Source organism: Falco biarmicus, chromosome 4, assembly GCF_023638135.1.
Source record: "Falco biarmicus isolate bFalBia1 chromosome 4, bFalBia1.pri, whole genome shotgun sequence".
In the NCBI taxonomy this organism is placed as follows: Eukaryota; Metazoa; Chordata; class Aves; order Falconiformes; family Falconidae; genus Falco; species Falco biarmicus.
Window position 1 is genome coordinate 44,483,697 of NC_079291.1, and position 21,563 is coordinate 44,505,259.

General features: G+C 39.7%; 1 protein-coding gene across 1 annotated transcript; it reads right to left on the minus strand.

Moving 5' to 3' along the window:
- Nucleotides 1–54: 54 nt before the first annotated feature.
- On the minus strand, nucleotides 55–19,916 carry MASTL (microtubule associated serine/threonine kinase like). Its single transcript, XM_056334619.1, has 12 exons — nucleotides 19,574–19,916; nucleotides 17,426–17,563; nucleotides 15,849–15,988; nucleotides 14,966–15,054; nucleotides 13,522–13,628; nucleotides 13,093–13,225; nucleotides 12,329–12,501; nucleotides 9,905–11,152; nucleotides 7,936–8,074; nucleotides 4,308–4,421; nucleotides 4,122–4,223; nucleotides 55–1,714 (listed from the first exon to the last, which is right to left on the minus strand). The coding sequence occupies exons 1-12, from the start codon at nucleotides 19,754–19,756 to the stop codon at nucleotides 1,557–1,559; spliced, it is 2,724 nt and encodes a 907-aa protein (XP_056190594.1). The 5' UTR covers nucleotides 19,757–19,916; the 3' UTR covers nucleotides 55–1,556.
- Between the last annotated feature and the right edge of the window lie 1,647 nt (nucleotides 19,917–21,563).

Genomic DNA, 21,563 nt, shown 5'->3' on the forward strand with positions numbered 1-21,563 from the left:
GCCCCCAGCAGGGTCAAAAAGTATCAGACAAAACAAATAAAGAAGCAAGCAACAGCAAGACCACAGTATTTTATGTATTTACCCAAAAGTGTGCGAAGTAAATTTTTTGAGAGTGTAGTAGAGAGGAAAAGAATACATTTTGCCATAAGAGTAACCATTAGTAAACCTGGTCATGCTGAAACTGGAACCTACAAGCTCAAGAACACACAGCAGCATTTCAAAGTTTCAGCCTCCAAACATTGCACAGCGTGTAGGTGCACCTAACAGCAAGTTAGCGGTAACTGTCCAAGACTGCTGTTTCTGTGTAAGTGGGTAGTTACTCGCTTCTATAGTTTTTAGCACACTCCTGTCCAGCTAACAGCAGATGAGCTGTCTCCCAAGATAACCTGGAAGCTACAGGGTTTATACGTAGGTTACGCACAGCAAAGCAAGGTTAGGCCTTCAAGAAACACCACGTAACAGCGAAAGGACTTGCCAAGTGGTATTCCAAAGCTTCTAAGCGTCAGAAACTTTTGCCAACTTACACAGATACTTGTAGTTGATCAGTAATGATAAGAAACTTTAAATCTTTCAGCTACTACATTGTAGCTTTTTGTGCTTTTGCCTGTTGTATTTGAAGTCAAGCAGTAAGTGGGGCAAAGCCAATGGGATTAAGAGTTGACAAGGAATTCCGCATTGAAAAAGGTGAATCTTAGATTTATTCACAAAACACACAAAAAACCCCAAACCCCACAACAAACAAAACCACACCACAGACCCCAACAACATGCATGTGAAATTTAACTCCATATTTGATATGAGCAGGATAAATGCAAGTACATTCAAGAGTATGGGGTATTGCAAGTCTTCAGTGCTAACTGTGCAGAATTTATCACTATACTGCTGTGTTTACATTAAACATTCTGCTTTGTCAGTTGGCCTATTTATTCTACAGAATTTATGATGTTGTATTGCATTACAAAACTATGGTAGAACCACCACAGTTTTCTTTTAGAATAATGTTTTTAAGAGAAGGTTTGACATTTCTCTAAGAAAAAAAACAGTAAGAGAAGTAAGGCATTTCAATGCTGCATTAAATTTTCAGTTTTCCACCTCTAATAGAAACGTCAGTTTTGCACAGTAGATACATATTCAAACTGGTCAGAAAGGACTACTCCCAAACAAGACTGCCATCACACTGAACCACCAACAGGTAAGTTGATAATTAGATACAATTAGCATGCATTTATGTCCTTTCCCTGTTACGTTTAACCGGGAAACTACTTCATGCCACCTAACTGGAGTTACTCATTGCTATTAAAAAAAACCCCCATCATTGCCAAGCGTTACTAGCTCTAAGAAATACAACGCTCTGGCCTCTTAGTAAGGTGCAATAAGGTAAAAAGTAACATGAAAGCACTTGATACCAGCCAAGTTTCATACAGTAGTTTCACTTCAGAATAAAAGGATACAATAATAAAAACTGATAGCTTAAAACACACTCTAAATTTACCAAGGAAGTGTTACAGGAGAAGCTGTAAGTGTGCAAAAACATGAAGAAAGTTGACATCTTGATGCTATAAGCTAAATGCAGACACAGTCAGGTGCTGAGCATTATTCCTAGCTTCAAAGTAAGAGGTATCGGTTTCATCATCTGGCTGAGGTATGAATGGCATAGTTTGATTCTGTAGATTGTCCCAGTCCACACCATGAAAGAGGGGATGATGTTTCAGTTCTGAAACAGAAGTTCATATAAACATTACAAGCTTTCTCTCATCCAAGCCCTATAGTTCCCTTGATACATAACTGTCTGTAGATTGGCTCGGTGTTGCTCTTCTGGAAATTCACAAGAGTGCAAACTGCAGCTGGGTTTTGATTACCACCAGCCTCAGGGGGATCAAACTGTTGTCACACCAACAGTCCTCCCCTAGCTGGAGAACCTATTCCACACAGCACACGTACTGGATCACAGGTCCCCTAGGGGCATTTCTCATGATAGAGCGCCAGAGGAATTTTAAGCATCACTTCACAGTCCACTTCTAATTTTGCCAAAGTTCTGTGCTGAAGAGACATCAGAGTCACTCCCACCCTTCTCCACTCCAGGCCACCTGCCTTTTACTAGCTCATGGAGCAGTTGCCCTCTGCTTTGCACAGTCCCCTTTGGCCTACCACCAGAGATGGAAGTCTAAACACCCTTATGATGTAGTTACCACAGACCACCAGATTCTTCTTTCCCAGCCTGAAGGTGGGGTAAGTAACCAGGCTGCAAGACTTCCTGACTCAAGGAGAGATCCCCTGCCCTGTCCACTCTGACCAGAAGGCATCTTTCTGGCGCACAGGATCTGACACTTCTGTATAACATGGAAACACCACGCCCTGATCAAAGTGGAGTCATTCCAAGAGAGCACCTTTTCAGCTGAGTGGGATACAAACTCATGTGTTTATCAGCTGCACCACACACACAGAAAATCAAAAGCAAGTAGCAAAAATAGGACAGGTAAAAAAACAAAACAAAAATCACATTTAGGAGGTAGGAGTCTGACCAAGCCAAACATGCACTACAAATTTTAATTCTAAGCACATACCACAGGCTTTTAACTGGTGCACGGTAAGATAGTAACATTTATTATTTCTACATTTCCTGATCAAATAAACTTCAGTTCGGTGGTGTTTTATTTTAGACGAAAGGCAATAAACAAATCAGAGAGCCTAACTCCTAGCAGCTTCAGCAGGACACCACACAGATCCACTGTTATGTAGTTCTGCTCTTAGAAGTTCTCATGTAGGGAAAGGTGCGTTCAGCTGAACAGGTTAGCAGACTTCATTGTCCTTTCCCAATAAGTATTAACATGTGCTGTAGCTGGCAGTCAGCTCCTGCCCGCATCGCTGAAGAGGGGGATAAAAACCAAGCCCAAGTACTGGCTACCAGTGTTCTCTGCCACATGCTGCTCTTATCTGGAAGGCCTGAACTCAGAAGTGCAGTACTAGGACACGACATAACTGGGATTTCTCAGTAAGTTAGGCTTCATGCTGGAGAAAGAGTAGAGCGTGTGTTTTGGGCGGGGGGGGTGGGGGTGGGGGGTGGGGAGATGATGATAAACAGTGATGGATACTCAATTACAATGAGGAAAACTTAATGGCTGTCCTGAAACCTACTCGTCCAAACTCCAGTTGGGTAAAGATAGCAGATATGGTTAAAGGTCCTGACAAAGAATGAATTTCCAAGAACTTCAGATTGGAAGAATCTATATCACATCATCTAGTTTAAAATTCTGTGCATGACAGGCAATTAGATTTCACCCTAATATCCAGAAATAAAGAAAATAACGTGTTTAATGTCTCCCAAAAAGCATCTAATGTCTTAATTCAAAGGTATTTTAGTTAAAGAGCTACAAAATTCGCTGTTGACATCAGGATTTTCATTTCTAACTATGTGTCTTCTCTAATTTGACTTGGCCTGGTTTCAGCTTCTAGACTTTAGTCTCTTTATGAGTAAGTATTTCCATTACAACTTCCCTCTTTAGTGATTTCTTGGGTAGTTCTCATAAGATTTCTTCCTTTTTCCAGAACAGCTTACTCTAAGCTTCCTACATATTATCATTTTTTTAAATAAAAATATAGTCACTGTTACAACAGCAGATGTTTTAAGTCCTTCTACAAGGAAACAGACTTTGTATAGTATATATTGTCCAACATGTGTTCCCCTATATATTCAGTAAAGACAAGCTGATTCCTAAAAAAAAAAAAAAAGCTCCTTTGCATTAACTTTTGGAGGCTTCTCTCCCAAACTATAGACTTTTAATCAAGGTTCCTGAGATCAGCTAGGTGAAAAACCCCAAACACCTGTTACTAAGTTAAATAAGACTAAACTTTGGTATGTCAGATGTCAAACACTAAACATCCATAGCAAAACAACATTAAAGCAAAACAGCTAGTTCAATTCAGAAAACCCCAAAGTTTCCTCATTCAAGAAGGCAAAACCCCACAAGAAATACAGAAAATACTACAACTTCTGAAGCATTCTGGCACTATACATGGAAACCTAAATAGGCATTAAAGTTTATTAGTCTAAGTTTCCAGAGAAGGACATCACCACTTCAAAATTTTTAATTAGCTGCAAAGAACACAATTTTAATACTAACCCTTCAGTCCAGCTCTCTTAGTACTGTCAATTGTTAGAAGGATATCTATCGCATTTTGGGCATTATCAGACAGCTTCTCTTCACCCTCAGGCCAGGGAATATCTACAAAGATGCAGATGAGTTGGTAACTCAGACCATAAAACAAATGTTGGAAATACAGTTTCCCCAATTACTGAAACAGATTACCTCTTTTCAAAATATTTTGGAAGACTTGTGCTGGTGTTTCATCGTTAAAAGGTGGAATTCCAGTTAGAAACTCAAACAGGCAAACTCCAAGGGCCCACCAGTCTACAGCAGAACCTGTTAAGAGAAATCCAGCCATCACTGTTATTTGCAAACAGTTGAAGATAAGCCACGGCAGAAACTGAAGAGTGTTTAAATCCTGCAAAATTTCTTGGTAGTGAAGGAAGAGACAAAGTAAGTTGTACTTAATAATCATGCAGAGGATTAAAACTATATTAAAGAGCTTTTAAAAGCCAGTCTGCTCCTTAATTTATTACAGGTAATACTAGGGTTTACTAATAAAACCAAGAGGTCCCTTAAGAACAATTTAATTATCAACTCCCATCACAGAGAATCCAGGAGCTAACTTCTCCAAGAGGTTGTTTTATGGTAAGAAACAGTTGTTAAGCAACTGCTCTAGAGCCTTGATGAGTGCTCCATGTTGTAACCTGCATCCTTGTCTTGGTTCCTTGAGAAGACTCTAGGAATTAAACTATTGAACTTCATTTGTCTAAATTTATGTCAAAATACTGATAACAGCTTGCAGAGATGAGCCAGCACACAAGAAGCTGGAGTTACTTTTCTTTATGCTAAAGTTGATTAGGGTAACATGTAGTTACTACCTATCTCTCCTTTGTTATTAAATAATTAGGGTTTTCCACATTCCAGAAGTTTTTTTTCACCAAACCCATCTCATTCACCCACTAAAAAACAAGTAAGCAGACACCACTGCATGCATTCTAAGCTTTCTGCATCTTCAGGCCATGCCTACTCCACTATATAAAGAATAGATGCCACATGATGGGAAAAAAAAAAAAAAATCTTCAGAAGACTGTGTCATTTTCCTTGGCTTTTTTGGCATTAAAAAAAAAAAAAAAAAGACACCGCCAAGGTCAGAAAACTAGTGTTGTGAGTCATTTCCAAAGGACTATTGACTTAGTTTAGAGATGCTGAAAACTGAAATGCATAACTAGTAATGTAATGCACTTCTAGCAGCTTTTAACATGAGCACCCCTCCAAGCTAAGCATATCAAAGTTGTTAAAGGTACTTGGACATTCAGATAAAATATTCCCAGCTTCAGTCAAAGTCTAATAAGATCACAGCTCTGAACAATGTAGACACACAGGTTTCAGCAGCATTTTTTCCCCATCTCATTTAACTATAGATTAACTCCTACTATACACCTGCTAGATCATGTCTATCAATATATGAAGCAAGAAACAGAAGTATCAGGTCTTGAGCATCCGAGCCTTTTTCACCCATACACAAAGTAAATCAAACTGGCTGCATAAAGTAAAAGGAAGCAATGAGAAAAAGTCTCCCTGGTTTGTTTCCTGTTACACAACGTCTTTAAGAATCTGACTTCACTCCTGAAGTAGGCTTACACGTGTGATTTCTGACAGCCTACTCATAGTGATACTTATTTATCCTGAATCTTTCGCGGAAGCATCACACATTCTTATACAGAGTGCATATGGGACATATCTTTACATATAGAAACGTTGTTCATCCAGAGTTTTCTTGGAAATTGTGATCTAGTTATACTTGGATTGTTCACAGTTATGCTGAATATTCAATTTCTACATAGTATATAGCAAACTCTGAGATCACAGTCCCTGCATCTAAAAAAGCAACGAAGCAAGAACATTACAATTACAGCAAAACCCCCTAACAAATACAAACATCAAATACCAACTATGATTCCCTGAGGCACAGGAATGCCTATTTTTTTTTCTTAAGGTAGTTAACAATAAAGAAAGATGACAATGTTAAATCTAAGATAGAAATAGAAATAAAATATTTCTGTAATGTGATTATAGTTTAGGATTACAACTACATTTATAAGCAATTCAGAAATATTTAACAAGGGAAAGTTTTGAGTTCCAAAGCCAGAAAACCCTGGCTTCACTGAAGGTAATGGGAAATTTGTAATTTATTGATGTAAAACCCAGACTCTTTGCAAGTTATCAATGGAGTCCTGAAAACACTCAGTTGCACAGAAGCCACCTTGCAACCAAGTTTCACGTCATTTAAATAGCATTGCTGACGTCTCCAAACTATTAACTAGTTCTAATGCCTCCCAAAAAAAACGGGATTCCTAAATAGAAGCGCCAACCTACATACGTTTAGTCATTACAGTGAAATAGCGTTGTGGTTTAACCCTAGCTGGTAATTAATTACCATGCAGTGCTTGCTTACTCCCCACTCACCCCAAGGGACAGGGAAGAGAGTTGGAAAAGAATGTAAAACTCAAGGGTTGAGATAAGAACAATTTAATAGTTGAAATAGAATAAAAATGAAAGAACAACAACGATGGCAGTAACAGTTATAATGAAAAGGGGAAGGGAAAAATTAAAATCCAGAGGGAAAGGAAAAAAAACCACGTGGTGCACAACTACTCACGACCTGCTGACCTGATGCCCAGCCAGTCCCCAACCAATGACCTGCCCGCCCCAACCAACCCCCAGGTGTATACACCAGGCACAGCATCCCATGGTACGGAACACCTCTTCAGCTAGCTCTGGTCAGCAGACCTGGCTGTCACCCCTCCCCATTCCTTGTACCCACACCCCCCCCGGCCTTTTTGCTGGCAAGGCCTGAGGAACTGAGAAGTCTCACATCAAAGCCAAAACACAGCACTGCACTAGCTCCTAAGAAGAAAATTAAGTCCATCCCAGCTGAAACCAGGACAAATGGTGAAATCTCCTTCATGCAGTTTTAGTTAATGTATATTGGCTGCGTACAGTAGCATGTTACTGTTCCACAGATAAGCAATCACCGTTTCTCAATGAAGCTCTCATATCTCAGTTTTCCCAAGACTATTAGCTCTAGAAAATAGAAGTATACTTTTAAGATGGAAATACAAGATAATTATAAATACAACAAAGGTATCAGGGATACACTGCATTTATTTTTTGTTAATGGTTCTTAAAGTCAGCAGGAAAATTTCAGACTTTATGTTATCTCAGTGCTCAAGTTTTGAGCCCAAGAAATTCATGCACTTCAAAGTTGTGCCATTTTATTATATTACTTTGAAGAAAAAGAGTGTACTTGATTGCTACTACTGTCCACTTATATGGAAGATCCTGCCAGAAATGTTAAGTGTTTCATGAGGTCACAACTCAGTAACTGATTTTAATGCAGCTTTATAAACTTACCTGGATGCACATAACACTGATATCAATAAACATGGAATGCATTCTAAGAGTAATTGGAGGCTTAATCCTTTGGTACTAAACATCACTAAGTTCCCCTGACCCTAAAGAATCTTTAAGGACACTCAGGATGACAGAGTTGCGATTCCTAACCCACATACAAGTATCAGGCTACCTAAGCACAGCTTCCAATGCATTAGATTAGCAGCAGGCAAGACTATGCTAGACAGTCAAAACCTTCAGTCATATGAAAAAAGTAAATGGAAAGAGCAGCTGAAGCAAACACAGCCATCCGTGTTGGCAAAAGCTAAGTGCTAAGTGTTTTTAAATAATTCATTTTCATTTTACTTAAATGTCTGTAGAGCTCAAAACCCTTCAGGAATGTAAATATGTCACCTTTCAAGTATTTACAGACTTCAAGGTTTGCCTGTCTTACCATGAGGCTTTGTCAAAAGCAGCTCAGGTGCCAAGTAGTCTGGGGTCCCTAGGATGCGTTCACCTTCCACTGGGGCAGCTCCTCTTCTGACACTCTTTGGAGTCCTGTATGGTGTGTCAGCATCTCCCTGACGAGGAGTCTCAAAAGAAGCAGCAAAGATTTTGGGTGTCAAACAAAACCAGCACTTCCATTTCTTTATCTCAACCATCCTGAAGCATTAAAAGTTGATACATACTCTCATGAAACTTTTCCCCAAGTTCTTCCTCCAGTATTAAACCCACAAAAAACAAAACCAAATCCAAACCAAGCCCAAATCCAGCCAATCTTAAACTCCTCTTTCACATTCAAATCTGAAAAAGATAGCCTACTAAATACAATGTCAAAATAGCCTTCAATTTTAGCACCAAATTCTTAATATTAGACAATGAAAAGCAAGCATATGTCAAATATCTGTAAAAGAAAAAGGAGAATCCTGGATTTTCTCACATACTGCATACCAGATGTACTCAAAATATTTTAAATGAGCCCTTTATTGTTTAACCTGTATCCTATGGATTACATAATGCCTGCAGATGAAGTTCTGCTCAGGTTAGACTTAGTGACTGTTACAGCTACACAAATCTGAAAGTAATTTGGGGCATTATTTGAAGATAAATGTGCAGGCTTGCAAAGAGATCAATAAATTCTCATAGCTAACAGGCTGACTGCAATGAAAGATTTCCTGTTGTGACCTAGAGATACTACTAAATTACCTTGCAGAGACTCTCATTCTTTATTTTTCAATATACCCTTAATTCTCATATATCTGATATAATTTTGTTTCCAACTTCATCTGCAGTAGAGCAGAGGTCAATTCATGATGATTATGCCATAAAGGCCACGGAACCCACTATTAAAATAGAAAACAGGTAGTGAGGTCGCAGTGATGTGATTTTAAAAAGAATCGCAACAGTATATAAAAAATGTATCCTCCTGTTCAAATCTAAGTTATAAAAACATATAATGCGATCCGTCATTTATTTCTCATGAGATGAGGTGCATGCTACTCTGACTCCATTTCAGCTGAATACAAGCTAAGTTTCATCAGCAATTAAACTTAGATGAAAAAAACCTAGCAATTCTGACAGAGACATCAGGAAAAAAGGCTTTCCCCAAAACAACATTTTCAATGTCCCCTTTTGGTACACGAAATCATTCAACACACTGCCAGTTGTCAGAAAGCTTTAAGTCCTGCAACTGGTACCTAAGCAACTGGATGAAGGACTTAGAAAAGCTATGCCAAAACAAAACATGAAACACTGATTGAAACGTATACTTTCACTTTTCTTACATTGGGACTATTTTGGAACAGTGAGATTTTTAGTTACTATCAGAGGGATTAGAAAGGTCAAAGCAAAAACTTCTTAACTTGCAAGCAGCTATTATTACTCTTTACATCAATCACGGTAACATGCTTGTAAATGGTACTTGACAGTACACACTACACCATCACCTTTACCAGGATAAAAAAAGAAAATAGCAGGCACAAAAGCAGTTACTAGCAGCTGAACAGCATTTGCAGACTGTCTTGGGAAGGATGCAGGATAAGAAAAAACAACTGAAGACTTCACATTACATCAGGAAACCTGCAGTTACTTAGAGGAAATACGACATCACACTAAAAGTAGGATGAGACAAAATAGCACAGGCTTTCTTTGCCAGTTCATTGTAATAGCAAAGGATTTGTCAGAGGTGTGGACAGACAATGCATGTTGAGCCAGAGGCAGCACAGTGGACAAACAGTTATTTCTAAGCTCTTACAGAAATTATAATTTTGGCCACACACATGCTGTAAGTGAAAGCCTGCCAGCAAAGGTCACTTTGACTGACTACCTAAAATTACTTCAATTTTCCCTAAATTACAACTGAAAATTTCAGATCACTAATGTCTAATGCATGCACAAACTTTCCACAATGTCTCTTCACGTACCTGATAGGCCCTATACAGTCTTCCTCTTTGTAATGGAGTAATAGCTGTTGGGTAAGAGCCGCTACAAGCGGGTGAAAGATCCATTATATCCAAGGAAGCCATGCTACATGGCTCAGATACATTGGATGTATTAATTGGACTATTATAACTTCGAAAAACAACAGCATTTTTTTTTAAGAGATTCAGTGCTTCTATCATCTTTTCTGAAGAAGACACCATGTCGAAGGAAGTTTCTTTGATGTGCTTTTGGTCATTATCTGTTCCATGATGTAACAGCTTGCAGTCCTGGACAGTGTGTGCTTCCTTTTCATTTTGTGAGGCATCTCGGGACTCCGGTGATGTTATTGCCATGCCTTCTGGTTTTGGTTCCTCAAAGGAGAGGTCTTTAACACTTTTGTCCAAATCCAAAAGCTGCTTTTCTAAATGGCGTTCTGTAACAGCAGTTTCGGGAAATGATGAGTCCAAGTCTGCACGGAGGATTCCTAAAGGATTTTCATTATCAGTGCCTATAGAACTTGAGTTCATATACTCCTCTTTATCACCCTTTTCATAACAGTCTGCATCCAGATCACACATAAGATTTTTGGCTATAACTGGAGTAAGTGATCTTTCTACTGCTTGCTGGTTACCAATAAAACTCTTAACTTTTTCATTGCTTTTGCAGGTGTCACGTAGGCATCCATCATCACAAAGCATTAAGGATTGAATTTCTGTTGTCAAACCTGTCCTTCTGTTTGCTGGAAATTCTGAGATCCGACAGCCACGTTTGTACTCTGCATTGCTTTTTTTAACATAGTTAAGCTCCTGACAAGGACTAGTGTCAACTAATTCAAAGCTTCTTTTTATACCTGGCTTTTCAAAAATTTCTTCCTCTTTGATAAGCTTGACAGGCTCATTCTGCCTTGAAAGTGACTGCTGTCGATTAGAAATTTCCGCTGTTTCATTAGTCAGCTCTCTTTTACTTACGAAGGCTTTTTCTTCCCAAATCTTATTTTCAGAAAGACATTTTCTGACTATGCCTTTCACATCCAGTGTGGTCACAGGAGTATCCGTTATATCAGAACATTCACTTCCCAGCTTCTGCCTACTGCCAGAATCATTGCTGCTGATGGGAGAAACGGCAGGCTCCAGCTCTTTCTTCTTTGAAACTTTAATACCTTTGCTATTTGGTAATTCTACATTAGAAAGGAAAGCTGATCCACTGTTACTTGTTTTGCTTGTTGTAGAACATGGTTCACCTTCGCTTTGCTGTAAATGGACAGATTAAATTTGAGTATCAAGAAAATAGGATTACAGTATTATAAAACGTGTCCTTTAAAATACCTTATTACCACTTCCATGAAGAACTGTAAATGGGCAAGTGTTACGTATTCTTTATAACCACTAGTAGTTTGTGTGACACAATACAATCAAAATTCAAAACTAAGTTGGGTTAATTTGACTTCAATAACATAAAATAAGGTTGCTAGAATACAATAGAAAATGTGGTATTTTTAAATGCCTAAGGATAAAGAAATATAGCAATTAAAGTTGTATTTGTGATCTTATGTTAAGAAGTTAAGCTACAGAAGTTCTCGCTTTCCAAGAAACCCAAACCAAAGAATCCCATCATACTACCCTGTGGCATATTATACTTCAGAGATGACAAAAGGAAAATCTGACACTACTACTACTACTACTACTACCTTGGTAACACAATATTAAAAACAAGGCCTTGGGAAATGGACAGATAAAATGAAGAACTATAAATTGCTTTAAACATTTGTTTTTGTATGTGATCTATATAGGAATCTTAGCAAGGGACTAAATAGCACAGCAGCATTTTCTTTTAGGTCTGTATTTGTACAGAATTTCATTAACAGTTTAAAATAGGAGAAAGTATTTTGTATCAGATATGATTACTGATTTTAGGTTAGTTGATACAAAACCCTTCAGTAATATAAACCTTAAACTTTTTTAGGTTTTAACAGCTAGTAGAAGTTTGAAATGTATTTTATTTATTATTTTTTCCCCAAGTTCAGTCTTTAAAATAAATTATTTTGCCTGCATGCTGAGCTAGTAATACTATGGTGATAAGGCCAGCTTCCAAAGAGCCAGTGCTCTCAGCATTGCCCACCTTGTGAACGGGGCTAACCAGTGCCAACCAGTAGAAGCCTTCTCTTTCACTCCTTTGCTGCAGGCTAAATGACATTTGCTTTACCTGTTACGTTGCACAGAACTACTATTTGTTTGAAGAAAAAAAAAAATAATAATAGTTTTACCTAAAACTCTTACTCAGAAAGGATTACAACCCCTGCTCCTTCTCCTGTAGGAAGGGCTTCTCTACACTTGAAATAACTGGGGGAAGTAGAAGAGATCTGCAACAGTGCATATACAAGTACAAGCTAATTTTAATTTATAGTGGAAAGATGAAACAGTCCTGACCTCTACATCTTTCTCCCACTTTGGGCTGCTGCAGTATTCTGAGTCTATACTGGACAGGTATGGGTGTGACTGACTACTGGCACTGGAGGTACCAAACCTTCTTCTTGACTGAAGCAGAGTAGGAGTTAAGCTTCTCATTGGCATCACAGGAGTTAATTGAGAAGTATCAAGATCTTGAGAGGAAAAAGAAATAAATAATTCAAATGTTGATACAAATAGGCAACATACGTTAACCAGCTTCACACTACAGCAAGCTTTCACATCAAAGGAAGTTATGGAAACCTATACATGACATCATAATCTCTCATCATCTTTCCTGCATAGTCAATTCACTCATTTTTTGGAGTAGAATTTAAAAATTCTGCCAAGCATTTAAAAGCAATGTGAAAAGAAAGGCACCATAGTAGCCTTCTTTCTCACTTCAGGTTAGAAATGAGAAAACAGCAAGATAAATCAATGTAAATGAAGGCACATATTGCTATATTAAATAATTTTCAATTAAAGTATGCCAAGAACTGATTCCATAAAATCTTAAAGGGTCATTTTGAAATCAGTGGTTGTGCATTAAAAAAAATTAAATCAAAATATGACATATGTAGTGTAAGTGAAGACATGTCAGACCTTAACTACTGAAGAAATGGTAGACAACAAGACACTGACAGAAGCTCACCTTTTATCAAGCGAGTCCAAGCTACTCACATAAAATTAAAAGACCACAACCTTACAGTCATAGTACTATGCAGTGCAAGGCTTGGTATACTCACATGTTTTGAATAATTTAGTTGAAAGAGGGGTATTTTCCTTTTGGACCACAGGCAAGGGAGAAACCACTCCGTACTGACTGTCAGATGATTGACTCGAATCAGGCCCTGGCATTTTCATTCCAACAGGAGTATACTATCAAGCAGGAGGAAGCATAGTTAAAACATCCAGGATTGAGATTCTTTATTACTTTTGCATTGGAGCTTAGCCATGTCCATTTACTAAATTTTCTGAAACACAACTGACACTCAGCAGTTTGAAATACAGTCCAAGGTAATCACTTCAGAACTTCAAGGTACTGGAAAAATATAAATCATCATTCTACAGGCTGGCAGAAGAGTGCAAGAATAGCCTTATAACTCCTATTATTACATTTATGATAGTAAGTAAACAAAGAACTAAGTACTTCAAAGACAGTGAAGGTTACTTACAAAACCCAGAGAACTGATGAGAGACAACAATTGTCCTGGAGTACGTGAGTAGTCTTGTTTTGGCTTTGCCATTGATGGTGTGGTAAGGATATCCATCATATTTATCTCTATGAACAGACAAAGAAATATTAATCAGGTCAGGTTTTCCTTCTGCTATTAAATAAGCAAAATTACAGGTATTTACTTAAGTCTTATCAAGAAGGGGAAAATTTAGTCACATACTGAACAAATACACAAAAGAAGCCACCAAGCCCAAGTGAAGATACATCCATACATTCTTATTAAAACACAAGCTATTTCTTCCTGTACATCCATCATAAAGTTACAGCTTATAAATACAGAAACTGTAGAAGTCCAGTTTCTTTCCAGCATAGCATGTTGGAAGTGTTACATTTTCTAACTTAATACCAGCTTTGGTTTTCAGGTAGCGATTCCAGCCTACGGCCTGGGGGCTAAGGTGGTAAATTTGATTCAAAGCCTGGCTTCTCTCCCAGCGACATCTCAAAAAAGCTACAGACCAATTTTTCATAGGTGAAAATTTAACCTTAGATGCCATTTTTTGCTCACTAGAGGTAAGTAGGCTTATTGGTTACATATTGTGTTCAACTAGACACAATAATCAGTCTCATTAGAACTTACCAATTAAAGTAGTACATTATAGAAAATACAGTATACTTCGGATTTTCCTCTATACTCTTAAAATCATGAATCAGAAACTCCAGAGACAACTCTGAATTTCTACATTTTTTTAACTATCTAAAAAGGATGTACCTACCAGCAGCTGTCTGATGCAGTGCAGCATTCGTTTGGCCGATACTGCTAAGGGGTTGGAGGTACAAACTAGTTCAGGAACTGCCTATTCACCTTAAGACCTGCAGCCTATTACATGTGCCACACAGTCATTTGACTATTCAGCTATATTTCCTGCTACTTGAAAATGGTATGTGGATATGCTGAAAGCACTGATTTATAATCTTCCGTTGGGGATTCACCACCTCCTCCCTCTCCCTCACATTAATGACTGTAAGGTACCAGTTCTAATTGGAAATTAATATATACAAGAACAGAGAAACATGAACTGAAGGACAGAAATAGCCAGAGAAACACCGAAAAAAGCCAGAATTATTCATTCACCCTTTGAATTCTCTTAGTGGATTTCATAGAAAAAAATTAAATCCATACCCCTCAAGAGAAGTGGCTAGAAAATTGTATTTAATACACCCTTGTCCCAAACATTTTGGCTTCTCAAGTGCAATGCATACAGCAGACCCTTTACTAGCATGTACCTTATTCAGTACTTACCTACTAGAAATCAGATATTAGTGCAACATTTTGACTTATTTAATTGGAAGCTGCCCTCTACAGGGATGTAAAGCATTCAAGAATATGGGACTGACACAGAAACAGATTTTAATACAACCAAAAGCATACAGACAACTCTTACCTCTGTTCAGGGTAACTCTGGAAAGCCCAAAGTCTGTCAACTTTATATGGCCCTGATTCGAAATGAGCATATTGTCTGGCTTCAGGTCCCTGAAGACATGAATATAGGTGCAGTCAGCAAAAAGACAACTGAGCAGTACTAAAAAAAGTTAACTGACCAGAAACAAAACAAAACATTGATTATAGCTGTTTCTCAGTAACATCTCTTGGCCAGTAGAAGATACCAATTAGAGGAATACACCAAACCAATTAAACATATCTAGCACTAGATATTGTACAAACATCTCATGTCTTGTAAAACCACTCAGTATGTCACAAGAGCTGCATATTTCGTGTTTCAGCAGGTTTAACGAGTGTTCTTCACGATTACTAGCATCACATTTACCTAATGTGTAGCTCCTACACATGACAAGCAAACCTCTACTAAGTTTTCCTGTGTTCTCTGTAGCACTACTGAATACAGCAAAGAACTCTCACTACAGGGGGAGCATTAGAGTAGCCAATATCCCTTTGTCCTACAGCTGCATGCTTGTAGTATCCAGAGGGTTCCTGAACTAACTGATATAAAAGCCACAGGAAGGAGACCTAGAAGGCAGCATAGCTGCTAATACACCACTGTACTGGGGGAAGAGCATGCAAGCAGGGTAAAAGTCTATACTTGTCTGCCTAACATATATGGACAGATTTGATTTTAGGTCTTGGTTTTTGACATTGCTGCAATGTACATGTGCAAAAACACCTTCCAGAAGCTCTAGCAAGTGAGGTAGCCAATCAGCATTTCATAGTAACAGCTATGTGTGAGTGAAAAAATTAAAAACCCAAACTACCAAACAGTTACCTGTAAGGAGAAAAAAAAAAAAAAAAAAAAAAAAGGTAGGTTTTACCTGTGGATTATCCCATGCCTGTGAAGATAGTCAAGAGCCAATGCTGCTTCAGAAATATACTTAACAGCCATTTCTTCATCAAAATATCCATAAATATGGAGAAGAGATTTGACATCTCCACCAATAAGGTATTCCATCACCTGCCAATGAAGAGTTTGATATTTAACATTTTAACATGTTTCAATGTGAAAATATACCTTTCACCCCTAGGAAAACACAATTTCAAAGAGCAGAAGCTGACAGAAGCTTCCTTGTGTGAACTTCATTTCCCACGCAATACTTTTCACTTGAGTAAAATAATTAAAGCTTCAGATGACAGAGGACATGAAACATTTTCTTTTCATAGACCACCTACTTATATTATTGGCCTAGTCTGCTTTCTGTAGTCAGCTCTCTAATAACTACTGTAGCCAGCTTTCTAATTACCTTCTGATAGATTTCTATATTACAGAAAAAATACTACAAAGCACTTCTGTGAAACTCACGACCTGAAGCCAATAACCACTGGTATTTTGATATGTACAGAACAGGTATCTCAATGACTTTTTTTTGCAAGTATTTATACACAATATTAAATTCAGACCTGGGTCTTGTGAATTAAGTGCAAATTTCCAGAAATTTATACAGAGAGCTACTGTGCATTTAAGACACGAAAAAGAATGTTTAAAAAAAATACATACATCCGAAAACAATCCTCATGTTCTTATGGTGCATGACACATTCAAGATAAGAGTCATCAGGGTTTCAGATGCTCCTTCCTCAATTCCAAGAATAAGTTTATGGGGTTTTGGTCAATAAATCTCACCAGTACTTAGATTCCAACGTACAACACTATTCCTCATATTGACTCTAGCATCTCCTTTACAAATCCTTCACCCTGAACTCCTCTACTCCACACAGCAGTCAGAGATTCCAGGAAAATAAGCCTTCCTTTACACTAAAAATGCATTGTAGGAGTGCATAGCAACCTCACCTCAGAATTTAATCGAGCTGTACACTGAGTGTGCATACAGCAAAGCAAACAAGTTAAGCTAGACCCTTTGTATACAGTCTTAATTCATACCACCTATGTGTGGAGGTAGTATATAAAACTATATTCCAGTCCTACTGTTTTCCATAGCGCTCCACGTAGACTAGCACTTAGTTTTGCCACTCAGTTATCTTCTTGTCATCTAGGCCAACCACCATAATGAATTTTCTAGACCAACTACCATAACGAATCTTGAGCACAGGCAACAAGTAAAAAAGATTGTCTCTAAGTGAGCCACGGGATATCTTTCAGTCACTTCTATTCTGCTTAAACAGAATAGTTTGTTTTGTTTCCCCCAAGATTTCTACATATGCCTCAAACAGATTAGCTATTAGAAAAAACTCTTCTGTAGAAAAAGGGAACACAGGCGCAAAGATCTCAAAGGTACAAGGGGAAGAGAAATTTCACTTGTTCAACCATTCTGAGAAACAAGAAAGTAGGTGGCTAAGGAATACCACTCACTACCATAAAAATATGTTTTCAGAATACAGTTCTGCACTCTATTTTCAATGCTATCATAAAACAGCACAGCCATTTATTTACTCACTAAATAGATGTTATTAGCTGACTGAAGCGAGTAGTATAAGTGCACAATGAAAGGGCTTTTACTGAGGGCCAATGCATCTCTCTCTGCCTGGACCTGATGAACCATGTTTTTGTTGATCATGTCTGCTTTTTTCATCACCTGAAAAACAAAACAAAATCAAGTAGATAAACACTCTTTTCTTTGTTCAACCCACAGTTCTCTGGTAATTCTTTACTTCAAACTTGCATACACATATACATATACAACAAAGCTATAAATTCATATACAGAATTTCAAACCACAGGTTAAGGGAACCTTTTCTTGTTGCTCTTCTTTTAGTTGTTCTGCATGGAAATTACACTACCAATTTTTAGTGCAATTGTACACACTGGAAAACGAATGTTTAAGCTGTACATAAAATTAAGCTGCCCTGATTGATTCTCTTATCCATAGTACAAAACTCTGAACCAGGAGAGAGTGTTCAACACTTAGATACACACTTGCTGACCAAGTGTTTTCATCTCTTCAGACACTGAGCTATTACAGCCTGAGGGCTGAAAACAGAATGCAACAGTAAGCCATCCCATCTTGGTATCCTCAAGTACAAGGCTGCAACTACTGCAGCCTCTAATTCTTAACTTTGCAGAGAAAGCAAGTGAGTTTTTGCTTAATTTTAAATTTATGATCTGTAATCAAGCACCCAACAAATATTTGCTTCCTTGTGAAGAAGCCTCAAAGACATGCCACTCACAGCGAAGAAATAATAAGCTTAACTGTGACTGAGGCTCTCATTACTGTACTGAATTACTCCACTATATGCTGATGCCCACTCTACTAATTTTGAATAGATGATGCAAAATACCACAGCTCATTGGTATTTCGGCAAGCATTGGAAGTTTGCTCACCTTCAACACCTTTGGTCCATATATGCATGGTGATAGTAAAGCAAGTTTAATTTACCCATTCTCTGTGCAACACAACTGTAAAAAATCGAGTCCACAGCTGCCACCATCATTCAATGACAGAACTGGATAACATAAGAATAGCAAGACATAAGAAGTGTAATTTGATACTGTTTATGTAAGTGATGACCTTAACCGTAAAAATGTTTAGCATATCTTAAATTCAGTAGCTGGAATAATCCATAATTCTCGCTCCAATCAACATAAAGGATTCACACAAAAAAATTTAGGTCGCAATACTTTCAGTAAACTTGTACAACATACTAAAGCAACACAACTGAAGCACTCTATATGCAGCACCTAAACTGTAGGATTAGTTTCCACACCTACCATCACTATTATCAGCGTTGATACCAAAAAAATTCCAAGACATACACAGAATGCATAAAACTGCACTTTCAATAAGTGGTGTCCTTAACTGTACAAATATTTAGCATGTGAAATGTTGCAGGTAATAATAATCCCTAAACTTCACTGCAATAGGGATTTACACAAAAGGATTTACACAAAAGCTTTCACCTCAAAATGCTTATAATAAAATCATGTAGACATATATACTTCAGTGACATCTCTTTTGCATGACTTCTTACATTTCCTTTTGTGTACTACGTAGCTGTAATTCCTTTAGTGTAAAGCCAAGCTCGCATAAGCCACCTGTAAAGTTTTTACTGACAAGCCTAGCTTTTAGCTTTTTATGCATCAACATAAAAAAATGCAAGTTTTTAAGTGCTTACTCAGCCAAAATCCTTTTTAAAATTTGCTTTCTTTACCCATTCAGAGGCAGACTTTTCACTCATGAACGTGGGAATGCCCTCCCAGTGGCACGACAACTGAATGTGTCAATTATAACAAGTTCTTACTCATTTATATAGCATTCAATTATAACAAGTGTTTACAAGCACGAAACAAAGAGCACCGTGGCGCCTTGGAGGGCTTTGGGCAGTACACTTAATGTACTCCTAAAAGCATTTGCTGTTGCCAGATGCCTGCTAACCAAAGGCTCCAGGCGAGCAGGAGCGTGAAGCGAGAGCTAACACAGCCGTAAGGACAAGCGTCCCGCAGGCCGGCGGGCAGGGCCGGGGCCCTCCGGGTGGGAGCCTCTCTCCCCGCGGGACGTGGCTCTCCCACACGGGGGTACGGGAAGGCGGAGGCCGGCAGCGGCGCGGCCGCGGGCAGCGAGAGGCGCCGAGGCCTGCAGGCCCCTCACCTTGACAGCGTAGAGCCTCCCCGCCTTGCGGCCCAGGTACACCTTCCCGAAGGCGCCGCGGCTGATGGGCTTCACGATGGTGAACTCCTCGATGGAGGGGGGCCGGGGGACCTCGATGCGCCTCGGGCCGACAGCAGCAGCCTCCTCCGGCTGCGCCCCGGCAACCAGCTCCAGCGGCCCCATGTCGCGCCGCAGCCCCGGCTCCCGCGCCGATTCAAAGCGGCGCCCGCCCCGCCCCGCGCCGTTACCGGCCAACGGGCGGGCGCGCGGCAGGCGGGCGGTATTCTCGCAAGACCCGCGGCGCGGCGCCCGCCGGGAGGAGGCGGCAATGGCGGCTAGAGCGGGGAGGCGGCGAGCGGCGCACAGCCCCGCCCTCCGGTACGGCCGTGGGCGCTGGTGCCGGCAGCCGCCTCGCCGGCGCGTCCCGGTAACGCTGGCGTGCCGCCCGCGGAGCGCGCCTGCCGCTGGTGCCGCTTGTGCGGCGGTGGGAGCCGTGATGCCGCCCCCCCCCCCGCCTCCGGTCTCGGCCCTGCAGCCCCGGGCAGGCCGCGGGCAGGTTTTGCTGATGACCAGCAGAAACTGAACGTTGATTATTGACACCGAGAAGCTGAATAAGGTTGGTTGCAACGTGACCTTCGAGGGCAGTGCCAGCATCACCGGTGGGTTCAGGTCACTGTCCGGCTGAGCCACCTTGCCTCGTTACAGCCTACCCGGCTCCATCAGCAGATATCCCCGCTGTGGTTATTGTGTGTGGCAAGTTAAAACGGCACAGCATACGGTCTGGTGGCTTGTTTGTTTGTCTTTTTTTAAAAAAAAGCACTTAATGTGACAAACTGTCAAAGCTTTGACTAGTAACCACTCAATTTGTCATCCAGGTTTCTAATTCAGGAGTAGGTTGATACTTGCTACTGATGGAAGAATTACTTTAAAAATGAAAAAAAAGGGGGGAAAGCAAATGTCGTGAAAAACAGAATTACAAACAGTTAAACGAGGCCTTGGGAGAAGGTACGTCAAGCTGGGGCAAGACAAACAAGATAAGCTCAAAGAGAACCAGATGGTTAATGAGACTAAACAGAAAATTATGGGAACTATGTGTGAACTATCCTAATTAGCATAATAAAAGATCCACCCTCGATTAAAGAAAGCCCCCTCCCCACAGGACAGGTGTGGTGAAAACCAAGAATGCTGTACCTGTAAATGGCGATAGGGCTTGTGAGAATTAACTGTGACTAAACTTCATAGTGAACAATTGTTCAAAGTGGATAAAAAGTTCTGCTGTGTGGAGAGGTGTGCTGGCTTTCTGGAGTTACCACCCAGCACCCACCTCTGCAGAGACATGCAATAAACAAGTATCTCGACTCTGTGTGGTTGATTCTTGCACAGTGAGTGAAGAAGAGAGTAAGAAGGTAATACTTACTTAGAAACAAACACCTAATTTTGGCCCCACATACTCATTTTCTCATATGCTTCACTCACATTTTCTCACACTCGCAAGTTCCAAGAGCCGAGCGTCCAAATGGTGTAGCCAGGGTGGCTTGTGTGCAACAGTACGTGACCTGTCCAGTCCATACTGTCGCTGTTGAGTCCTTACTGTCTCTTGATGTCCTCTGGCTTAGTGATGACAAACTGCTTTCTGGGCAGGTCTTTTATGATCAAGAGAATAATGCGATCTGTTGCTTCCCTCCAATTCTTGATTACTTCTACCCTCCTTTAATCTTAGGCAGGTTTGCTACCCATTTTGTTTGTTTCCTTATTTTGGGTATCTCCATGGCTATGTTCTGCCTTCCTGTTGTGACAGCAGGGACAAGGGTGGCATTTTTAGCGTGCTCTGACCTTGTTATCCTCCTGTTCCCACAGCACAGGCATTCTTACAAATCATCTGTGATAGTGCCTTATCAGAGCACAGGCCTTCAGCTGTCAGTTTACACAGGAGGATCCTCAGCATTTTACCTGTTTTACTGCTCTGGTCATTCTTTTAACCCTTGCCTTA

Coding starts and splice junctions, on each gene's coding strand:
- MASTL (XM_056334619.1), bottom strand. CDS start 19,756: ATGGGGCCGCTGGAGCTGGTTGCCGGGGCGCAGCCGGAGGAGGCTGCT. Junction 13,226..13,521: donor TCATCAGTTCTCTGGGTTTT/GTAAGTAACCTT, acceptor CCTGCTTGATAG/TATACTCCTGTTGGAATGAA. Junction 8,075..9,904: donor GACTGTATAGGGCCTATCAG/GTACGTGAAGAG, acceptor GCTTCTTTTGAG/ACTCCTCGTCAGGGAGATGC.